General features: G+C 44.1%; 1 protein-coding gene across 2 annotated transcripts in view; it reads right to left on the bottom strand.

The window, feature by feature from the left end:
- Positions 1-16,166: 16,166 nt before the first annotated feature.
- The window catches only part of LRRC3B (leucine rich repeat containing 3B), a 79,727-nt gene continuing 76,304 nt past the window's right edge, over positions 16,167-19,589 (bottom strand). For both annotated transcript variants that reach the window (XM_010987810.3, XM_031435258.2), the window contains exon 2: positions 16,167-17,427. In XM_010987810.3, coding sequence (XP_010986112.1) covers positions 16,484-17,263 — 780 coding nt within the window. In that variant the 5' untranslated portion in view covers positions 17,264-17,427 and the 3' untranslated portion in view covers positions 16,167-16,483. The remainder of the gene's footprint in view (positions 17,428-19,589) is intronic.

Raw genomic sequence — 19,589 nt, 5'->3', positions numbered from 1 at the left:
TTATTTTCTCTTTCATGTTGACACCATCAGTTCCATAACCGCAAAACATAACAGGAATAATATAACTGAAGGAGAAACCCCTTCTCGCTTCTGATTTCCCTGCTTTTCTGCTCACAGGCTGGCTCTCTAGCTGTGAGCTGTGGGACAAGGTGGCAGATTGCAGGGAGTCAACGTCCACATGTTTCCCACCAGGTAGTGGGTCTCAGATGCAAGCTTCTCCCTGCCTGTTGAGTTGTTTGTCCAGGATGCTACGTTAGCCCATCAGTGGTCAGGAAGGAAAGGAGCATCTTCCCCAGTCACTAGATTACTCAGAGGGTTTTCAAAGTCCTTAGCTGAAGGGGCTTGGGTGACTACCCCAAAGAAACAGGTCACTTAGGTAGGAAGATGGAGTTAATGGCAACCCATCCTGTCTCCACTTCCAGGTGATGCCTGCGAGACAGGTCATATCCTGGAAAGAAGTGTCAAACATGACCTCTTTGTTACTTGTTTGCTTTTATCTTCCTACTTCCTCAACTTTTCTCTCTAAACTTTTCCCACATTTTTTAATCCAAGTTGTTCATTTTTTTCTTTTCCGAACTACCAGATTCCAACAAATCGTAGCCTCCGTCTGTCTCTTCTAACATCCTATACTTTAAAAAAAATTTTTTTACTAAAGTGTAGCTGATTTCCAATGTTAGTTTCAGGTGTACAGCAAAGTGATTTAATTATACATATACATACATATATATATATTTTTTTCTTTTCATATTGTTTTCCATTATGTTATTATAAGAAATTGCATATGTGCTCTACAGTAGGTCCTTGTTGTTTATTTTGTATATAGTAATATGCGCCTGTTAATCCTCAACCCCTCGTTTATCCTATACATTTTCGTAATCTTGGGCATCGATCGGCAGTGCAGTCCTTTTTAGCCTCTGCCTAGTTGTGCTACTCTGGTCTTGGTGTCCAAGACTCGCACAGGAAGGGAGTTGGTCTAGGCTCCCATGCATTCTGGATGGGGAATTAGGGAAGTGGGGAGGGAAAGAATGAGAAGGATGTTCTCCAAGAAGTGGACGGTTCTCTCCAGGAATATCTAAATCCAAGCACATCACAGTGCTGCAAAATTTCATTTCCTTCCTGGATTCTCAAGTCTGGACAACTTGAACAAAGCTATTCTTCATATTAACTTAACTTTGACTTTCTTTCTTATGAATTAATAGCTTGGCCTTATAACTACAAAGAAACCATTCACCACTTTCCCTGAGTTATATCAAAAGTATCTCACATCACCAGGACAATGAGACTCTCTAAACCTAAATCACAAATCCCTAATCCCTGGAAAATGCTCAGGCAACACCACACAATGTTAGCCATCTCGAGTTTCTAACTACAAGAAGGAATTACATGCTTCGGACTATTTGGAATTGTGAGATATTGTGACAGAAACATATCAGGCATAAACAGATAGCATTGTCAGTTTGGCTTAAAAATGAAATTTCTATTCCAAAATAATAACTGAGGAACTCTGTGTGTGCATGTTAAAAATTGACAAGCAGAAGTTATTTACATCAGCCATAAAACATTTGAAAAGTATCAGTAAATGGCCTATATCTTTTCTATCTACAATGGAGTTGGGATAATATCTCAGAATGTAACAATTTATTTTACTTGAAAGGTTAGCTGCTCTTTTTTGGTTGGCAATATGATTTTTGTTCATTAATCCAGGCTTTGAAGACTATATTTCAACTCATAATTCTAATATTTTGACATAGAACCACACTCCTAGAGTAGCAGAGAAAGAATTTGGCTTGAAGTCTTTCCCTAAGAACATGACTCCTGGATTCCTATTTCTATAATGGGATTTTGGGGGGCAAGTTGGAAGGTACCATTATTTTCCTTTAGTGATCACATTTTATGTCACATTTCCATTTCCACGCCTCAGATATTTGTCGCATCAACATTGCTTTGTCAAATCTTCATTACACCATGGCTCCCTTTTTATTCTGTTGATAATAAAAAAAAAAAAAAACAAGGGAAAACTGACACTTTTCATGAGTTTATCCTGAGGTGGGAATACATTTACATCGTATCAACGATATTTTAGTGGTACACTGGGTGCACTACATTTCAGATGAGAACATTCAAAATTGGTAATGTTGCTGTTCATAGAAAAGCCAAATGGGACGAAATTACTGTGTCTTTCTTTTCACAAGAAATCCTTTGATTTAATTTGCATACTTTGAGATGATGATTTGTTTGAAAGGTTCACAGGCATTTCCTGCAGCACAACACGTGCCTATTCATCCACATTCTGGCTTCCTTCTGGAAACAGGGGGCAAGAGACACGGAGGCTAGCCTCCAATGGGACAGCACAGGTGTCTGTTCACCTGCCCACTTCCTGCTGCCTTCTGGTTTCTTCTCATTCTCTTTTCAGACTCAGTTTTAATTCCCCGCCTTCTTCAAGGAGCCATCACCAACTCTTCCTTCCCACATTGAGTTCCTCCTTGCTCTGCGTGTTTCTGGTTATTGTCTTGTCAAATATACAGTGTCTCCTTCTGTTTAGGGATCTTGTTTTATAATTCTTATATTCTTACGGTGTGTTAGGTACATAGTAAATTTAGTTGACTTTTAAATTCACTAATCAATAATTCATTCAACACATGTTTGAGGAGAGTCCTCAAAATGTGAGCCATTACTCCAAGTGCAGCAAAGGCAACAGTGACCAACACGGTCGCTACACCTTATTTAATATAATGGTTGGAACTTCAGGAAGAAGTATCCTTCAGGAAGCGGTAGCAACGAGCCACAGAGGATGTGCTAGCTTCACTTCTGTCCTCACGAGATCCTTCAGAGGTCCTGTTTACACTCCAGCCTCACTGAGGGCACAAGTCCAGGCTCGCAGACCAGGAAGCTCCCAGGGTGCTGAGACAGAGCCAGTGGCTCTGGGTGCCCTGGGGTGAACCTGTCAGGTCACAGTGGGGCCAGACACCCTAAAAACGTTGAGAGATTATAGTGGCTATGGAACCTGGCTTTTTACTCCTGTTTCCTTTACATTCTGGGTCACACTGAGGAGAAATCAATTGAGCAGATCCCTTGGTTTCTCCCCACTGGTGGCCCTCGCCCCTCTCCCTTGTTCTCCGGTATCCACATGTCAGCTCTGGGTAACAAAAGACAGAGGATGAACACCTGTACCTTAGGAAAGGCAACTTTATTAAAGGGATTTCTAAGCGGCTGGAGAGCAATTTGTCTTGAAAATTATGACATCGTTTACCATTTATTATTTTCCATGTGCTTGGTATTTATTTTGAGCATCCCTCTTTACCACATTGTAGAGAGAAATTCCTGCATTATAGGGATGGCCACATAGAAGACATTCAACACTGGACAGATAAGATGGACAGCCATTTATTAGTTACCTGTACTCACAACCCAGGGGAGAACACTGCAGGCCATGCAGAGTTACCCGGGGTGGCACTGAAGAACAGAGTGGGACAACAGGCTGGGGGAGACAGGCTTTGTCGTCCTGAGAGTGCACGGAAACTCCTGATTTCCACAGGAGGAAGTGATTGGCTTGTTTGGATAGTTCTGTGGGCTGGCAGGAAACCGAAGCCTGCTGTTCAGGGGTAAGCAAGGACTGTGACTGGTCCCAGGAGGGATTGTGGATGGCTATTTGGCTGGGGGAACTTACCCATCGGAGCAGAGTGGTGGGGAGGGGAATTAGTGGTTAACCCATTCATGCACCCCCCAATCTCACCAGATGTCCAAGCAGCACGTAATACCGAACCTACTCTTAGATCCTGTATCCAAGTGTCACAGCATGGACTTGACACACAATACCTCACTGAACCTTTAAAATAATCCCAGGAAATAGTTATCATTACTTTGTTGTAAAGAAACTTAAGTCACTTCAGGTGACATCTCAGGAAATGAAAAATCCGAGATTCAGTGCTGAGCATCCCAGATAGCTGATCGAGCTTTGAAGGATTATTTGCAAATAACACAAGGCCGCACTTCCAACCAACAATGCATTTTGACACCAGGATGTGAATTGAGAACTTGAAGTGGAAATTCTTGATGCTTCTGCCACCTACATAATGTCACCTCAGTGAGGAGCAGCTCCGCTGAAGGGAAGCCCACAGGCACAGTGAGCACCTTGGTCCCTAAGCAAAGTACTAATTATCTTATAAAACCTCCACTTCGGTCCCCATGGACTATGAGTCCATTGAGTCCTGTGAAGTTTTCAGGCCAACCTCAGGGAAACGCTTTAGATTAAAATGTAGACACATGACTTGGACTCGTTCTAATCAATCTTATCTATGATGAATTTTGGACATGAGCTAAATATTCATACCTACAGTCATTTGTCTTTTTGTGAGAGTCAGATTGGATGCATGAGAGTGGCATTTTGGTACTGGTGAAGGGTTTGCCTGGAAAATTTAAAAAATAAGGCATGGGTGGTTTCTAGGTACATCACATACATAGTTTATTTCCTCTTGAAATAAAGTGTTCCCTCTGGACTTCGAAAGCAAGAGCACTGATCTGTTTCTCCCCACTGGTCTTGGGGACCATTAACTTCTAGCAGCAGGTAGAATCCTTGAGGGAAAATTTGCTCATCCTTTACCTTCTGGTGTAGTTTTAGGGTAATTCTTATGGATTGTAATAGTCAGCTGTAGTGCCTTGACACTGCATAACAAACAACCCAAACATCTCAATGCCTTAAAGGAGTGTTATGGGCTGAATTGTGTCCCCTTAAAATCCATATGTAGAAACCCTAACCCTAACCTCTTGACGATATTAGGAGGTAGAGCCTTTGGGAAAAGATTAAGAGTAGATTGGAACACGAGGGCCAAGCCTTTGTGAATAAGATGAGTGCTGTTATAAGGATCCTGGGGATCCTGTTTCTCTCTGCTCTCTGCCATGTGGGGATACAATGAGAAGACAGCTGTCTGTGAACCAGGAAGGGGCTCCCACCAACACTGAACCTGCCAGCACTTTGATCTTGGACTTTGCAGACTCCAGAACTGTGAGAAATGAAGATCTGTCATTGCAGCCAACCTGTCTAAGGTACTCTGTTAGAACAGCCCAAACAGACTAAGACAAGGAGGAAACCTTTTTTTCTCTTGCTCACAGTTCTGACAGTCAGCTGGGGTGACTACTTCAAGTACCAGATGATCTGTTTCAGGAAGGTGAGGAAGTCTGCTTCAGGGGTCTGTCATCTTCCTCAGACCAGTGGCTACCTGAGCTATGCTCTTCTCATGACGAACAGCAGGAGCACAGAGGGTGAGTGGAAGCATTTGACGCCTTGGATGAAATTTCTGCTGTGCCTTGGAGAAGGTGTGACCTCAGGGAGGTGACTGCCCTTTCTGTGTTGCAGTTCCCTCATCTGCAAAATGTGAACCATGATAGCATCTATTTCAGAAGGTTGCTCTGGAAAGCAACCAAGGAAAGCAAGAATGTGCTTAGCAGGATACCTAGCACAGAGTAATTGCTTAATAAATGTTATCAGTTGACGTGATTGTGTTGTTTTATGGTAGATGTTAAATTTCTACAACACAAAAGGGTCCCAGAGGGTCTCAATTTTAATGATATTGAGTCTTAAAAACATTGCACTTAATCTTATTTTTGACAACTAGACGTTAATCCTTTATAACATAACACTTTTGATGGGCCTTTTGGACTCCACACGATGGCGTTTGAGTGGCATGGGCCCAGATATTCCAGCTGTTCCCATCCACTCTAAAGAACATCTTCTTTTGTGAGCTCAAGGTCCAGGCATCTCAGCCTAATCTCCTGAATGAAAGTATAGAGGTTGCCCAGGCCTCCAAAGAAACAGGTCCCCTCATGGGTGGAGATGTGGGAGGAGCTTTCAGGCAGAGATTCCAGCTGATTCCAGGTCTCAGGGCAAGCATCAGGCGAGAAACTTAATGAGCTGCATTAACGTGGGCTCAGTCATCTCCCTGCACAGTGACAAGCAGTTAAAGTTTTTGATTTAAAGTCTTCATTAAAAGAGGTCTTCGAATAAAATGAACTTCATCCTTTTATGACAACCAGAAGGGAAAATGTAAGACCATTTAATCTGTGATGCAGTTTAAATCAAACTTATCTGGGCCTACATCAGATTGAACTTGACAGTGAAATCATGTTGCCTGGCTGGAATAATTAGGTTGGTTTTATGAAGCCTCTTCATTGATTCCGTTCTTTCCATATACAATCACTCAACTTTAGGAGTGGAACACCACCCCAACAATAGCAACTGGGTCATGGTGGTGACAATGAGGATGCTAGCAGCATCTCCCACATGTCTGATCGCATCTCCCAACTTCTCTCCAGTTCACTCATGTTCCATCTCTACTGCCACCATCTCTGCCCAAGCCACCAGCTTTTCCCACCTGAGCTGAGGGCTCCTCATCTCCCATCATCCCCCTGGTCCTGGAGATTCATTCTGACCACTCCTGCCAATTATCTTTCAGAAATGTGAAGCTGACCACACTCTCGTCTCAGCCTGGAACTCTCCAAAGGATCCCATGAGAGGCAGTGGGAGTTTCCAGGAACTTCAAGAGAGGAGAGGCAGACATCTGGTGAATTTGGGGGCTATAGAGGCAAGAGACCATTCTGGAAAACTGGACAGAGTTGGTCAGGAAGGGACACGGTAGCATGAAGGGGCCTGGCCTTGACATTATTGGAGGGGAACAGGGAGTCATTAAATGTATCTGAACAATAGGCATATAATTAAAATAAATAAACAAACAAACAAACCTAATTACCTCCCCCAAAATAAAAATTTAAAACAAAAACAAAGATAGCATGTCCCTTTTATACGTGTGTGAACAGGGAGACAGGTCTACCAGAAAGCTGAACACACTAGCAGTAGTTCTGAGTGGTGGGGTTTGGAATAACTCACACTGTTTTCTTCATGTTCTTTAATATCACTCTCATTTTCTTCATGACTTTGTATTCGCCTATGTTTAAACCCAACTTATTTTGACTTTGTAATCCAAAGAAGACAAATCCTGTGCTCTTGTTTCTACACCACAAGCCGCATTCGAACACTGCGCTCGCTGGGCCTCTCTGAGCTCCTGACTCACAGACCTGACTCTGTGGCACAACTGACTGTTTCCTCCTGGGTTTCCCAGTGTCTCTGGCTTCTAAATTTATCTTCTCTAGAAAAGTCTTTTGAATCTCTTAGCTGAGGGGAGCCAGCCATGTGCACCATCCACCAAACGGCAGCCAGCCCTCGGGACAGCGTTTGCCTCGCTCTGCGCGAAGTTAGCATCCAGAGTCACCGCGTGGGAGTGCTGGTCGGGTTTCACAGCCCCGCCTCAGAGAAGTGATCATCCAGGTTGTAAACTGAGCCAATGCACTGCGAGAATTGCTGGAAGAGAACTGATAAATAAAACCTTTCCATTTTAGTGTCCCTGCTCTCAAGGACGACTGTTTTCGTGGAGTGGTTGGGCTTCTCAGCTCTGAGGAAAACTCCTAATGAGGCTGGGCCAAGAGGAGGGGTGGGAATTCGAGGCGCTTAAACATTGTGCACCCAGATAATTATAGCATTCTTCCAAAGAAGATGTTTTATTACCAAGGGCCACTCTCCCTTTTAAAAATAGTCTTTGTTTCCTAGAAATGAAACCAGCACAACCGGATCACTTACTCATTCTCTCTCTTGCTCTCAATACGTCTACACGGAAGTCTCATTTTAGTTTTACTTACTTTTCAGCCCTGGGGGATTTCCAGAGGACAGAGGTAGGTCCATTTCAAAACCAAAATTGTCCCTGAAAACTAAGGGCCACACAGAAAGATCCAGATATGTGATGGCATTAGTTAATTACTTGCATTTCCTGAAATGCTCTCATATTGCTTCTCAAGCAAACCTTCCAAAACACTCCCTGGGAATCAAAGGTTAACATGATGTATTAGTCTGCGAGGGCTGCCATAACAAAAGATCACAGACAGGGTGGCTTGGACAACAGAAATATATTTTCTCACAGTTCTGCAGGCCTAAGATCAAGATGCCAACAGGTTGGTTTCCTCTGATGCCTCTACTTGGCTGTAGCCTGTCACCATCTCGCCACGACCTCCTGTGGTCATTCTCGGGGCACTGGCATCCCTGGTGTCTCTGTGTGGTGCGCTCTAATCTCTTTTTCTTGTAAGGACACCAGTCATACCGGGTTAGGTCCACCCTAAAGGCTTCATTTTAACTTAACTATATCTTTAAAGGCCCATCTCCAAATGCAGTCCCATTCTGAGATACTGGAGGTTAGGGTTTCAGCACATAACCTTTAAGGGGGCTACAACTCAGCTGATAACATATGGCATCAGTTAGAAAGAGCAAATGAAAAAAAAAAAACAATAAAGCATTGAAAGTTTGCTTATCGTCTTAGAATATCAGCAACAATAACTATGATCTGCCAGCTTTGAGTAGAGACGAATTTGGGATTTTTTTCCAACCCCCTCCCCAAAGCCAAGTATTCTCTCGAACCAGATCATTACCCTTCTCCTTCAAATGTGTTCATACTTCACAAATGAGAGGTGGATGGAGCTGGAGCTTTGGTGTCGTGGGAGCATTCTGCAAGTCCCGGCTCTCACCTATTACCTGGAGATGCCTTGGCAGGTCACTTAGCATCTCTGGATCTTGGTTCTCTCATTTGGAAAGTGATGCTCTCATACCCACTACCTCCTTCTTTCCAGGGAGGGTGAGGGACTCACACGAGCAAAATCCATTTGCGGGCTGTGGGACTGTGAGCCTTAAACTTGTGTTTGATTCTGAATCTTATTGATTCAGGCATATGTAGTTTCACAGCAAAGGATGACTGGATATGAAATGTTTTTGGAACATGAAAGCTAGGGAAAAGAAATGGTAAGACCGCAGAACTTAAGCAAGACAGAATAAGAGATGAATCTAAAACAATCTATCCATTTGAGGGAAACATAAAAGGCAGCAAATAAACATAAATGTTTTCCCTGTTCAGTTACATAAAGGGTTTGAAGTATTATAAGAAAATATTTATAATAAAATAGAAACATGCAAATAAGAAAAATCAGAATAACTGACAATTTATATGTAACAACAGGTCAAAAGTAAAGGAAATGAAACTGTACTAAGATGGAGATCATATACAGTTACTAAATTAAACGCACAGACTTTTTTTTTCTCTTAATTTCCTGACATGTGAAGTCGGAAGGGAAACTCTTATTATGAGCTCCTTTGATGCTCGCTCTCCATGAGAGGACAGTTCACTTGTTTATGGAAGCAAAGATTTGCCAAGCTCAATGTTCGAGATGAAGTTTCTAGTACAAGCTGTCCTCTAAGTCAGCGTTACCACCCCGACTGATCTCCCTACATCTCCACAGAAGAAGGGAGTTGTCAGAAAATGCAGAGGAGCAACCCTGACTTCCAGGACTCCACTCGAGCAATTCTGGGTCAACCAAAGGTATTCATATTGTTCAAGAGCTGTCTCAATCTGTCTGATCACAGCCAGGTTTGGAAAGCACCAATGGGGGGACATACTCAGTTATCTTAGTGGGTTATTCCCATAAGCAGACTCTGAGACAAAGACCTGAGTGCAAAGTATTTACTGGGAAGTAAGGAAACACCGGTACAGGAGTGGAAACGAGACAAGGGAGGGAGGCAGCAAAATTAGGGTCATACTAAGCCTGTTGCCACAGGAGGCGACTGGAGGTTCATGGGGTGGGTGAGGAAACTCTGCAACCCAGAGTGGGTCCCAGCTGGGTTTGCACACCAAGTCCCAGGAGTCCTGGACTGCTGGCTGCTCCTGGAGGCTGGCCGCTCTTTGGCATCCCCAACCTACCTTCTGTGCAAGCGCACAGTATGCTGTGGAAGGCAGAGGACCCTCGGCGGAATGCATGCGGGAGCTGCCAGGGAACTTGAAGGGTGTGGACGGAAAGGGTAGGCCTGAGGGCAGATGTGGGTCCAGAAAGCAGTGCACTGAGCACCACTCTCACCACCACCCTGGGCGCAGCCGTGGAACTGAGGTCAGGTTCCCAGGACTGAGAGCTACACATACATCTGCCCCGCCAAGAACATGATTTGCTTTATGTGTGCAGGGAATTTCAGGGCCAGGCACAGAGGGATGGGTGTCAAAAGGGGACGAACAGGCGTGGTCCCTGAACACAGGCTCTGCTAACTGGCTGAGTGAGCTAAAGCTTGTTTTCCTTCTTTTGAACTTCATTTCTCCTTTTTGAAAATTAAAAAAAAAATCTGGCTCTGTTCTCCTTTATTCATGTCATGAGCTAAGATGAGACTTTGGAAAAGGGAAGGATGAAGCAAAACGAGGCGGCGGCGCTTAGGTGGAGCAAAGGCCTTTGCAGATGCTAGACCTGGGCTTCACTGTTGCACATCAGCCTTGTGATCCTGGGTCATGCTGGATCTTAGTCTCCCCATCTGTAAAATGGGAACACTGCTAATACGTCCTTGGCCAGACTGCTGTGAGAACTAGAGAAGGTACAAACAGAACCTGGTCCTTAGCCAGGTGAACGGTAACTGTATTGAGGGAAAAGCATCAAATAATCATTTGATGAAAGGTTCTTCTATTTTATAAAAGATTCTTTATCTGTGACTTACACACAGGGATTCCTTAGTCCTTGTTTTAGTATTGTTACCCTAAAAGGTAAAGATTCCAGTTGTTGCATACCTGAAAGATAAGTTTACAGTCGGGAGACAGTGCGTTGTGTAAGTGAAAGATTTTAAAACCTTTATTTTAAAAAAAGGAAAAGTATTCCTCCAAGAACAGGAGGCGGGCTGACTGAAGGGAGGAAGAGCGGCAGTTCTTGTCTCTCCTTTCTCTTAGACCCTCACTTAGAGGTGGTCTCTTGATTGACAGCCCTTGTCCCTGGAGTGCTTAGTCATGTTTGTCCCCTTTGTGCACGTCCTTACCCGTGACACAGAAAATCCCATGAAGGGGTGAGGGGAAGTGAGCCTGGCAGCCAGAAGCCTACCCAGTCCTCATCTCGAAGGGGCACCTGCGAAATCAAAGGCTCTATTCAAAGCCACCCACCCTTTCAAATAAAGAGTTGTTGCAGCAGCAAACAATTAAAAAAAAAAAAAATCTGAACTGCAATGTTAATTATATAATACAACGAGCATCGGTCATGTCCGGTTAAGTCTTTGCGGCCAACGGGTTCTAACCGGTTTCTTGCTGCCACTCATTTAGAAGAAGTAAAGCCCCTTTATGCTGGAGGCGGGCATACTGCCATCTTCCGGACCATCCTCACTCTCCTCCACCTTATCTGCCCTGGGCCCCCATTTACTTAAGTACCTGACAATATGAAGATAAAAACGTCTTGTCAACAATCAATGGTCAATGTCAATTTTAGTTTGTTTCCCCAAAGCCTTGCTCCCGGGCATCACTTTCCGGAGCTTTTCTTCATTTCTTCTTCTCGTCAATGCAGCTCGCTTCTCAGAGGATGAAAGACGGAGAGCAGAGCATCCTTCCCGTATCTTTCTGCCAGAAGAAATGCGGACAATCCTAAGGAAGCTGGATTTGCGTAAATTAGCGCCATGTTACTCCCTAGGGATTATTTTATTTTAAAATCTATTCAACAAGTAATGCCATTAGTTCAATGGCCAGCTTGTTAACCTTTAGACCAACAGCCAGGTTTTAAATTGCCTTACATTTCTCCAAACACTTCTCTGAGGAAACACATAAATGAAATATAAAAGAAAAAACGGAATTTTGGTTCCAACCCCAGAGAAATCCACCATGTATGCATTTCAGGCCCGTTTTCAAGATCAGATCTAGAAAACCTTTGTCGGGTGGGAGCTCAAACAACCACAGGCAAAGGTACATTCATTGATTCTTGTTTGGAAGTAGTGAGCAAAATGCAGATTGTCTGTCAGCAGCCAGAGAAAGATCACGGCTCCCAAACCCGATGGACTCAGTCGCCTTCATCACAAGTGTAGCTGTTCTCACTGAACTTGGGGACAGTCCTGAAAATATATCTAATAATTTCTGAAATACCCAAACTTGGGCCATCTCTAGACCAAATTACTGACAAATAGATTTTGTTTTCACTGTTCCATCTCTTTTCCTGATGCTTTCAGGACCCAGTTCCCTGTATTACCCCAATGTGCATGTAGAGACACACACACACACACACACACACACACACACACACTTCTTAAACGATTCACACTAGCTTCTGGTTCTTTTAATAGTGGAGAAGTTAGAGCCATAAAGAGAGATGGCTTTCCATTTACTGTCACTCATTCATGAAGCCCCTGCAATGTAGGGCTCTATGTGGCCCTATGAAGTCTTGTGGCCTTAAAGTAATAATTTCCCTGGGTTGGAAGGAAAAAGTCTGGGACCTTGAGTAGTGCCCCTGCTGGGTCTATGTGACCCCTTAGGTCATTTGGGACTATCCATGTTAACGAGTAGGGGCAAATGTGGGATGAGGAATTCAGGCCTTCCTTTTCCCTAAATTCTGATTCCCCTATTTGGATTTAGAAAAGGGTTGGGGAGGACATTTACAGCTGTGTGAGAAATGAGTTTGCCTCGAGTTGGCTTTGTCTGGGTCCCATCCAGCCAATTTGATGAATCAGTGACAGCACATTGGGAAGCCAGGCTGACAAGAGCTCTGGAAGCTAAGAACATCCTGTAAAGGCAGTCACTGCCCCCTAGCCCACAGGATGGTCCTCGGCCCCTCAGGGTTCATGCTACGGCTCAAAGAAACAAATTCTCATCATCTCTCCCTTCCCAGGACGTTGCATAAAGATCATTTCCTCCCTCTCTCCACTGGGAAGTCAGATCACGCACAGCACTGAGCGTGTTACCAAGGGGCTATTTGTGAAAGGAAAATGAATCCTCCCATCACATCTTGAAGGAACAAGCAGCTTTTTAGAATCATAGATATTCTTTATTACAACTCTGTGACAATGTAGGAAACTTAAGTGCCTTCTGAATCTTCAAAGAAACTGCTGCTGACAGCCAGCGCTGTTTTCATCGTGTATATTGTTACGTTGTTCAGTTTCTTTGAAGACTGGGCAACAGTTTCTCAGGAGAGGCAGTCTGTGTCCTGTAAGGGACCCTGGATGGGGGGTGGAGCATGAGTGCTAATCGCCCAGCTTCCAAGGCTTTCAGTGCCAACACCTGAAAGATCAGTGGATGAGATCACCTCTAGGACTCTCCCATCCCCGACATTCCAGGGGTCTACCTGAACCTGGAAGTAAGCAGCATTTGCCATTCTCCAACTGTGCCAGCCAGGTCAGAGGACTCACTGTATGAATCAAAAGTCTTGCACCAGTAAGAAAAACCTACCCACATCCCAGACTGCCTTATGCTGGCTGATGTCAGAACAAGAATTATGGGGAAACAGAGAAGGACGTAAGAAAGAACAATGGCAGAGTTTGCAGATCAGTTCATTACAATTCCCCCAAGTGTTCTTGAAAGTTAAACCTTCCATTATGTAACTTCTTAAAATCACTTTCTCAAAGATGTTCCAGTTTGGGTTGGCATGTTTTATGATTTGCCTTGCTGCAGAGGTAAGTCCATGGTCAACAATGAGACTACATTTTCCTGGTATTTTTTAACTTAAAAAGTTGAGGTTAGAAGAATGATACCAAAGGAAGAGAGTTGAGCAAAGAAGCTGTCATTTAGAGACTATTTAGAAGGTAAGAGGGGATGTGCCTCAGACAATAGTTAATTTCAAAAACCCTTACAGCCCTAAAATGGGTAGCTCTCCATGTATGTGAACACGTGCAAGGGTTTGGGAAACGAAGGCGTGTGCCGGGACCAAAGCCAGGGCACTCACATTGAGCCTTCTTCTGTACAGCGAGCTGTGAGCTTCGGGAAGCTCTCCCCGCTCCCTGGCATCATGCTCGGTTGGTCTAGTGGGTGGAACAGCCCTATAAGTTGATGGGAAGAGCATTTCCTTTCAGTTCTGGTCATGAACGGGTCCTGGAGCCTGTTTGTTTAAAAACAAAAGAATTATATTTCTCCTCCAGTGATCTATATACTCCAACTCATGACAATTTTAAAAAGGTTTTTGTTTTTTCTTTTTAATGCACTTAAGGCACTATTAACTGAAAAATCTATAGGCAGGGAAAGCAATTAACCTAGGATGCAGTCTTAACTCTATGTGTGTGGAGGATTAGAAACTAAAATGTGGGTATTTACCTTTGATACATCTGAACAACCCTCGGAGGTCTGTCCTTGGCAGTTACTTTCACTTGACTAATGTAATTGGTCTGCAGGAAAATAAACTCTTACTAGGAAGCATATAAAGATGATTTTGGAAGAAGCAACCGGAAATGGATTATGTGATTTGTGAAAGCTTTTCTAAAAGGAACGTGACTCATACAGTCAAATAAACACACTCAATTTATTTAATATTTCAAAAGGGTCATCTTAGCAAAGACTTGATTTCCATATTCTTTAGCGGGGTGGGAGGGGGGAAGTGTATTCAGTCAGGCATCTTTCTATGGTAATACTTACAGAGATACATTACAGCGTTGTCCTCCAGGGGGTGTTCAATCTTCAGCAGAGCTCCAGCACTGCTGAAAGGCATTCAAATCCAGTTAGCAGAACAGACAATCTGGCTTCCTCCTCCCTTGGATGCCTGAGTGCTCGGGCTCATATCCTGAATTTCACATCTCAGGCTCTTAGACTAGACCTTACACTTTTTAGTTAAGACCAACCATTGCTCTGAACGCCCGATCACAAGTCTTGGGTTGGCTGACCCTCAGGGCTCACGTGGAACCCTTTTGGAAGCTATGGGTATGGCTAGGAACTGCAGTGCTTCCCAAGGGCAGAAATGTGAGTCCTGGAGGCCCAGAGATAACCCAGTACTTAACTGGAGATGGCTGTGTGGGGCGAAATAGCAAAGGATCCCTCTTTCCTACCTAAGGCCCCCAAAGGGCTGTTTTTTGCTGTTATTTCTTAATGAAGCCATCACTTAGGAATCTGCAAACCTCTAGGTCGGGCGAACCAGCAACTTTAAGGCGGTGAAGTCTACAACTGCAAAGCATACAGTCCGGCGGCCAAGAGGTCCAGAGTGACTCACTGGGTTTCGGCATCTGCTATACTTCTTGTTAACTCCTGAATTAGTTGCTTAAACTCCTGTGTCTGATTCCTCATTCACCAAAGACTATCTCATAGGGGTAGCTGGAGGGTTAATTAAGACAACCCAAAGGAAGCACGTGGTCTACAGTAAGTGTTCCATAAACGTTATTAGTTACTTTTATTCCTGAGTCTGGAGTCCAGGTCCCTATGATGTGGCTCCAGCCTCGTCTCTCGCTTCCCCTTTATCCTACACACCTCCGTATACTTTTGTCCCTTTGTTCCCTCTGTCTCCTCCACCTTCCTTACCTACATCACCATCTGATGAGATCCCACCCAAGTTTCAGAGATTCCTGGTAATTGCAGCTGAAAACCAGAGAAACACAACTGCCCACTCCAAGAACCACGTGAGCCTTCTCCTATCTCTGAACAGTATCAGGGACACACTATCTTTATACACAGGTGCAGGCACTTGTCAAATGTATAGAGCTGTAACTTAACATGCGGGGATTTTTAATACGTAAATTGTACCTCTATAAACCAACCCAGTAAGAATGCAATGAGAAGACATCCGTCTTTGGAGACCGGAAGCCTTGGTTCAGATTTGCGTTCTGATGCTTTCTACCTAGACCTTCATGCACAGCTTCCTCCTCTGCAGGTGAGGTGTCTGTCGCGTTCTCCGCTGGGAGGGAGCATTTGGAGACACAGTAATGGTACCCAAAGGGCTTGCACACAGTTGATGCCGCGTGATTACTGGGACCTGCTTTTTGGCATAGCAACATCTACATTTGTCACACATCTCTGTCCACCGGCAGGTGATCTTGAGGACAGAATATGGGCTGTCTTTTTCTTTTCCATGTGTCTAATATAGAGTAGAAGTGGCGTGTTTAGCTGAACACACTGACTTCTGGATGGCAAACACCTAGAGGCAGCCCAGCCTCAGCCTCTGTGGGATGCCACACCATGTGTATCACCTGCGTTTGCTAAGGCTTAGTATTCTGAAGTCTGACAGATATTTAACTTGGCTGGTAATTCAGCCACGGCTCCCCAGTGTACAGCAGAGCTTAATAACATCTTTCATTGTGATAGCTGCTAGGTTCACAAGGGTCATCTGTTCCTCTGTAAAGCAATGGAATGACCGTACTGTTCTCTTGACCAATAAGTCACTCTGTTTTCCATGGTTCAAAGTTAAGCTTTTATTTGGTTTCAAATTAAAAAAATAAATTTCATTATTAAATAGTGAGATGGATCTAACTAACGTTGAGAGAGTAGCTTACTCAGGAATATACCACCAGGGGTACAATTAAGGGGTGGGTCACCTAAACTAAAATGACTTGTTAGGTTGTCATGTTTGTTAAAAGTTCAACAGTGGCATAATTCAAAAGAAACCGAGATACAAAGTTTTAAATGTTTACAATGGATGAGAGAATTAAACCACTTATTCTACTGCAGTTGCAAAGGGATTTCTTGGTCAGTGCCAGTCGGTGTGGACACTACACCACGGTGCTAATGTCATCGGGTTCATCTGCCTTCTTTTGCCTGCTTGGCAGGGATTTCAAGTATTCAAGGTGTCTTCGTGCATCCTCCTGGTTTTGCCTCACGTAATATACCACGTAGGAGATCACCATGGTGAACCAGCCAAACATGGTGACCAGCATGGCATAATCAGTCGTTTTTTTAGGGAGGTTACAGAGGTCAGCATCATTGGCAGCATTGAGGAACGGTCTGCCGGCGTGTTCGTCCAGCACGGAAGTCTTGCAGATCACATTGTGGGCGGTCTCGTGATTGGACGCCATGCTCCTCAGAACTTGCTGCAGGGTACAGTCACAGTGCCAGGGGTTGTTAGCGATTCTGGCCCTGGCCTTCAAGTTATTGAAGGCATTTTTGTGCACGCTTTGAATCCGGTTGTCAGACAAGTCCAGAGTCTGCAGAGTTTCGGCGACTCCTTTGAAGGCGTGCTCGTCAATAAACTCAATGCCGTTTTTGGACAGGTTGAGAACCCTTAGCTGATGGAGGTCCTTAAAAATCTCATTGGGGATAGATGTGATCTGATTGGAGTCCAGGTACAGTAAGACTGTTTCAGGAGGAAGATCTCTAGGTATTTCCTTGAGATTTGCATTGCTACAGGTGACATTTAAACCCCCAGAGGAAGAACAAAGACAGCCCTTGGGACACATGCTGGCGGAATGGAAGCACAGTATCATAAGAACAAAACTTTGTAGGAGGAGACACATGGAGAGGGAACGGGTTAACCACAGGTCTACCAGATTCATGCTGGAATGTCAGCATAATCACAAGCCCATTCCTCATTTATTCCAACAGGCAAGCGTGGTGACGGCCCCAGCTCTGTCCACACTGTTGACTTCCTTCTCGCGTAGTTCACAGGGCTGCAACTAACACACGCATCTCTTCATTATTCCTGTCCTCGCTTGGGTACCTAAAGGAAAGGGAAGCAGATGCAATCAGCTCTTTTGCAAAGGGAGGCACAGTGCAATTAAAAATGCTCTCAGGTATCTGGCCTTGTGTGTGGGCAGGAGAGTTGGTTATGCAGGTAATTTCCACCCATACCACTGGGAGTTACCTGTGCAATGGGAGTCTCCTGCTCAAATCCCAGATGTTGGAAGAGTGTCAATAAATGACAGCATTTCCAAATTATGCCGCCTTGTTTTTAGTTGGGCAGAATTAGAGCAAATAGTCTAGATTTCTCTTGTCTCTACTGGCTGTCACCACATTCTGAACCCTTTATCTAAATTCTACAATAATACAATGTAACTACCCTTCTTTCCTTCTTCCTACAATAACAGGCCCGTCAATGCAAGTGAGCCCTGCACTTGGGCAGCAATGAGAAATAATACTGATGCTTCACAGGTAATGGACCATGGATAACAATATCTTTCATAGCTTTTGAATGGATGTTCAGTTTGGAGTACCTTCTCTAAAGAAATATCTTACTTGAATTGCAGAATAAATGAGCGCATTCCAACCTCCACAACAAAATGTTCTTGGGACCTATAGCCTGGAATCTCCAAAAGAGCTGCCTCCCTTGTGACGTCTTGAGATTACATTGTACCTGGAAGGATGTCCTTAACTGAATGTCCAAAGGATTCTCTCCATTTTCTAAACAATGCATCACGTCCCCAATAGGTCTTCAAGTAGGACATGCAGCTCCAAGCCATTTTTTAAAAAATATAATAGAGAATTTAGAAATACTAGCCTCTAAGACTTCCTCAATATCCTCTTTTTTCTTTCCAATCATATACATATTATTAGTGTCGGAAACAGCCTCAGAAATTGCAAAAAATTAGTGACATGAGCAAGGTTATAAACTTACCCCAAAATAGAGATGTGAATATAAGTTAACATTCAAAACTACTCTCTCATACAAAAAGGACAGGCATCCTCACTGACTAGGTGAGTGGATCTTGGAGGGATTAAGTGACTTGCCCAAGGTCAAGCAGCCTGTAGGCGGCAGAGGCAGGAACCAAGCCAAAGACTTTGCTCTGACTCATTAATGCCATAACTCTTTGCACTACCGGACAGCTCCTTTCCAATTTCATCTGCTCCATTAGGACAATCAGGGTCCAGGCACTGCTGTGACTTCTGCTGCTGCTGTGTGGCAGATCAGTCCCAAACTGAGGACCCCATGGAGCCCAGTGAGGGGGCTCTCTGCACTGTGGAGGGAATCCATGCCTGACTTCAGAGGATTCTCTCTCAGGATCTGAGAAACAAGGAGAACATTATCCTCTTGCAGCAGTGAGCAACAGACTCACTCTTGGCGAACTTTTCTTTTCTAAAGATCCCAGATGGGCAAATACAGAGGAAAAATGACTCCAAGCGTTACCAAACTCACAGAAAAGATTAATGTGAGCTGAAAACATAATGAACAGGTTGTTGATCATGGAAAAAAAAAATAAGATTAGCAACAGCAGAATGAAGTGGATGTGCTTTTGGAACCTCGAGTCTCTCAAATGCCAGAGATGCTACAGAAGGACCCTAGGCTTACTAAGCCATCCATCAACAGCTCATTCCATCGGCAGTGAACGTTTACCTCCCTTTCATGTTTTCCTTCAAAACTTCATTGATGGCATTTGGGGACTGTAGACATCGTCCAGATGGGAGAGAAAAAAATAAACAGGCATGGAGGGGAGGACTCTCAGAGAAGAAGAAGGGTGGCAGAGGAACAAGGAAAAGGTTGCTTCAGAGGAGGACATAAGAAGGACATAGGAGATGGGAGAAATAAATGGATTAGAGAAAATAAAGGAAGTCCATGTCCTCAAGCAACTTCCACTGGCTGAGTCTGTGCCAGCTGCCTGAATCCTGCTGGGAGGTGGAAAGCCTTCTCGGGAGGACACTCCACTTCTCCAGAGGTGGATTCTGAGTCTACCTGAAGAAAAGTGTTCTCTAAGTTAGACGATGAGCTCTGTGAGGGCAGGGAGTTGCTTCTGCCTCATGCAGAAACAATAGCAAACAATTAAGAAGTGGAAAGTACACTGGGTTTTATCTCAGCTTTAATCCCCATTAGCAGTGTGCTCCTGGGCAGCCTTACACCCCCTCATCTTCATACAGTGATGACAAAAGCACCGGGGACAATGCTGACTT

This window comes from Camelus dromedarius, chromosome 2 (genome assembly GCF_036321535.1).
Source record: "Camelus dromedarius isolate mCamDro1 chromosome 2, mCamDro1.pat, whole genome shotgun sequence".
Classification (NCBI taxonomy): domain Eukaryota; kingdom Metazoa; phylum Chordata; class Mammalia; order Artiodactyla; family Camelidae; genus Camelus; species Camelus dromedarius.
Note: the sequence above shows the minus strand (reverse complement) of the source record. Positions and strands in the feature narration are given on the sequence as shown.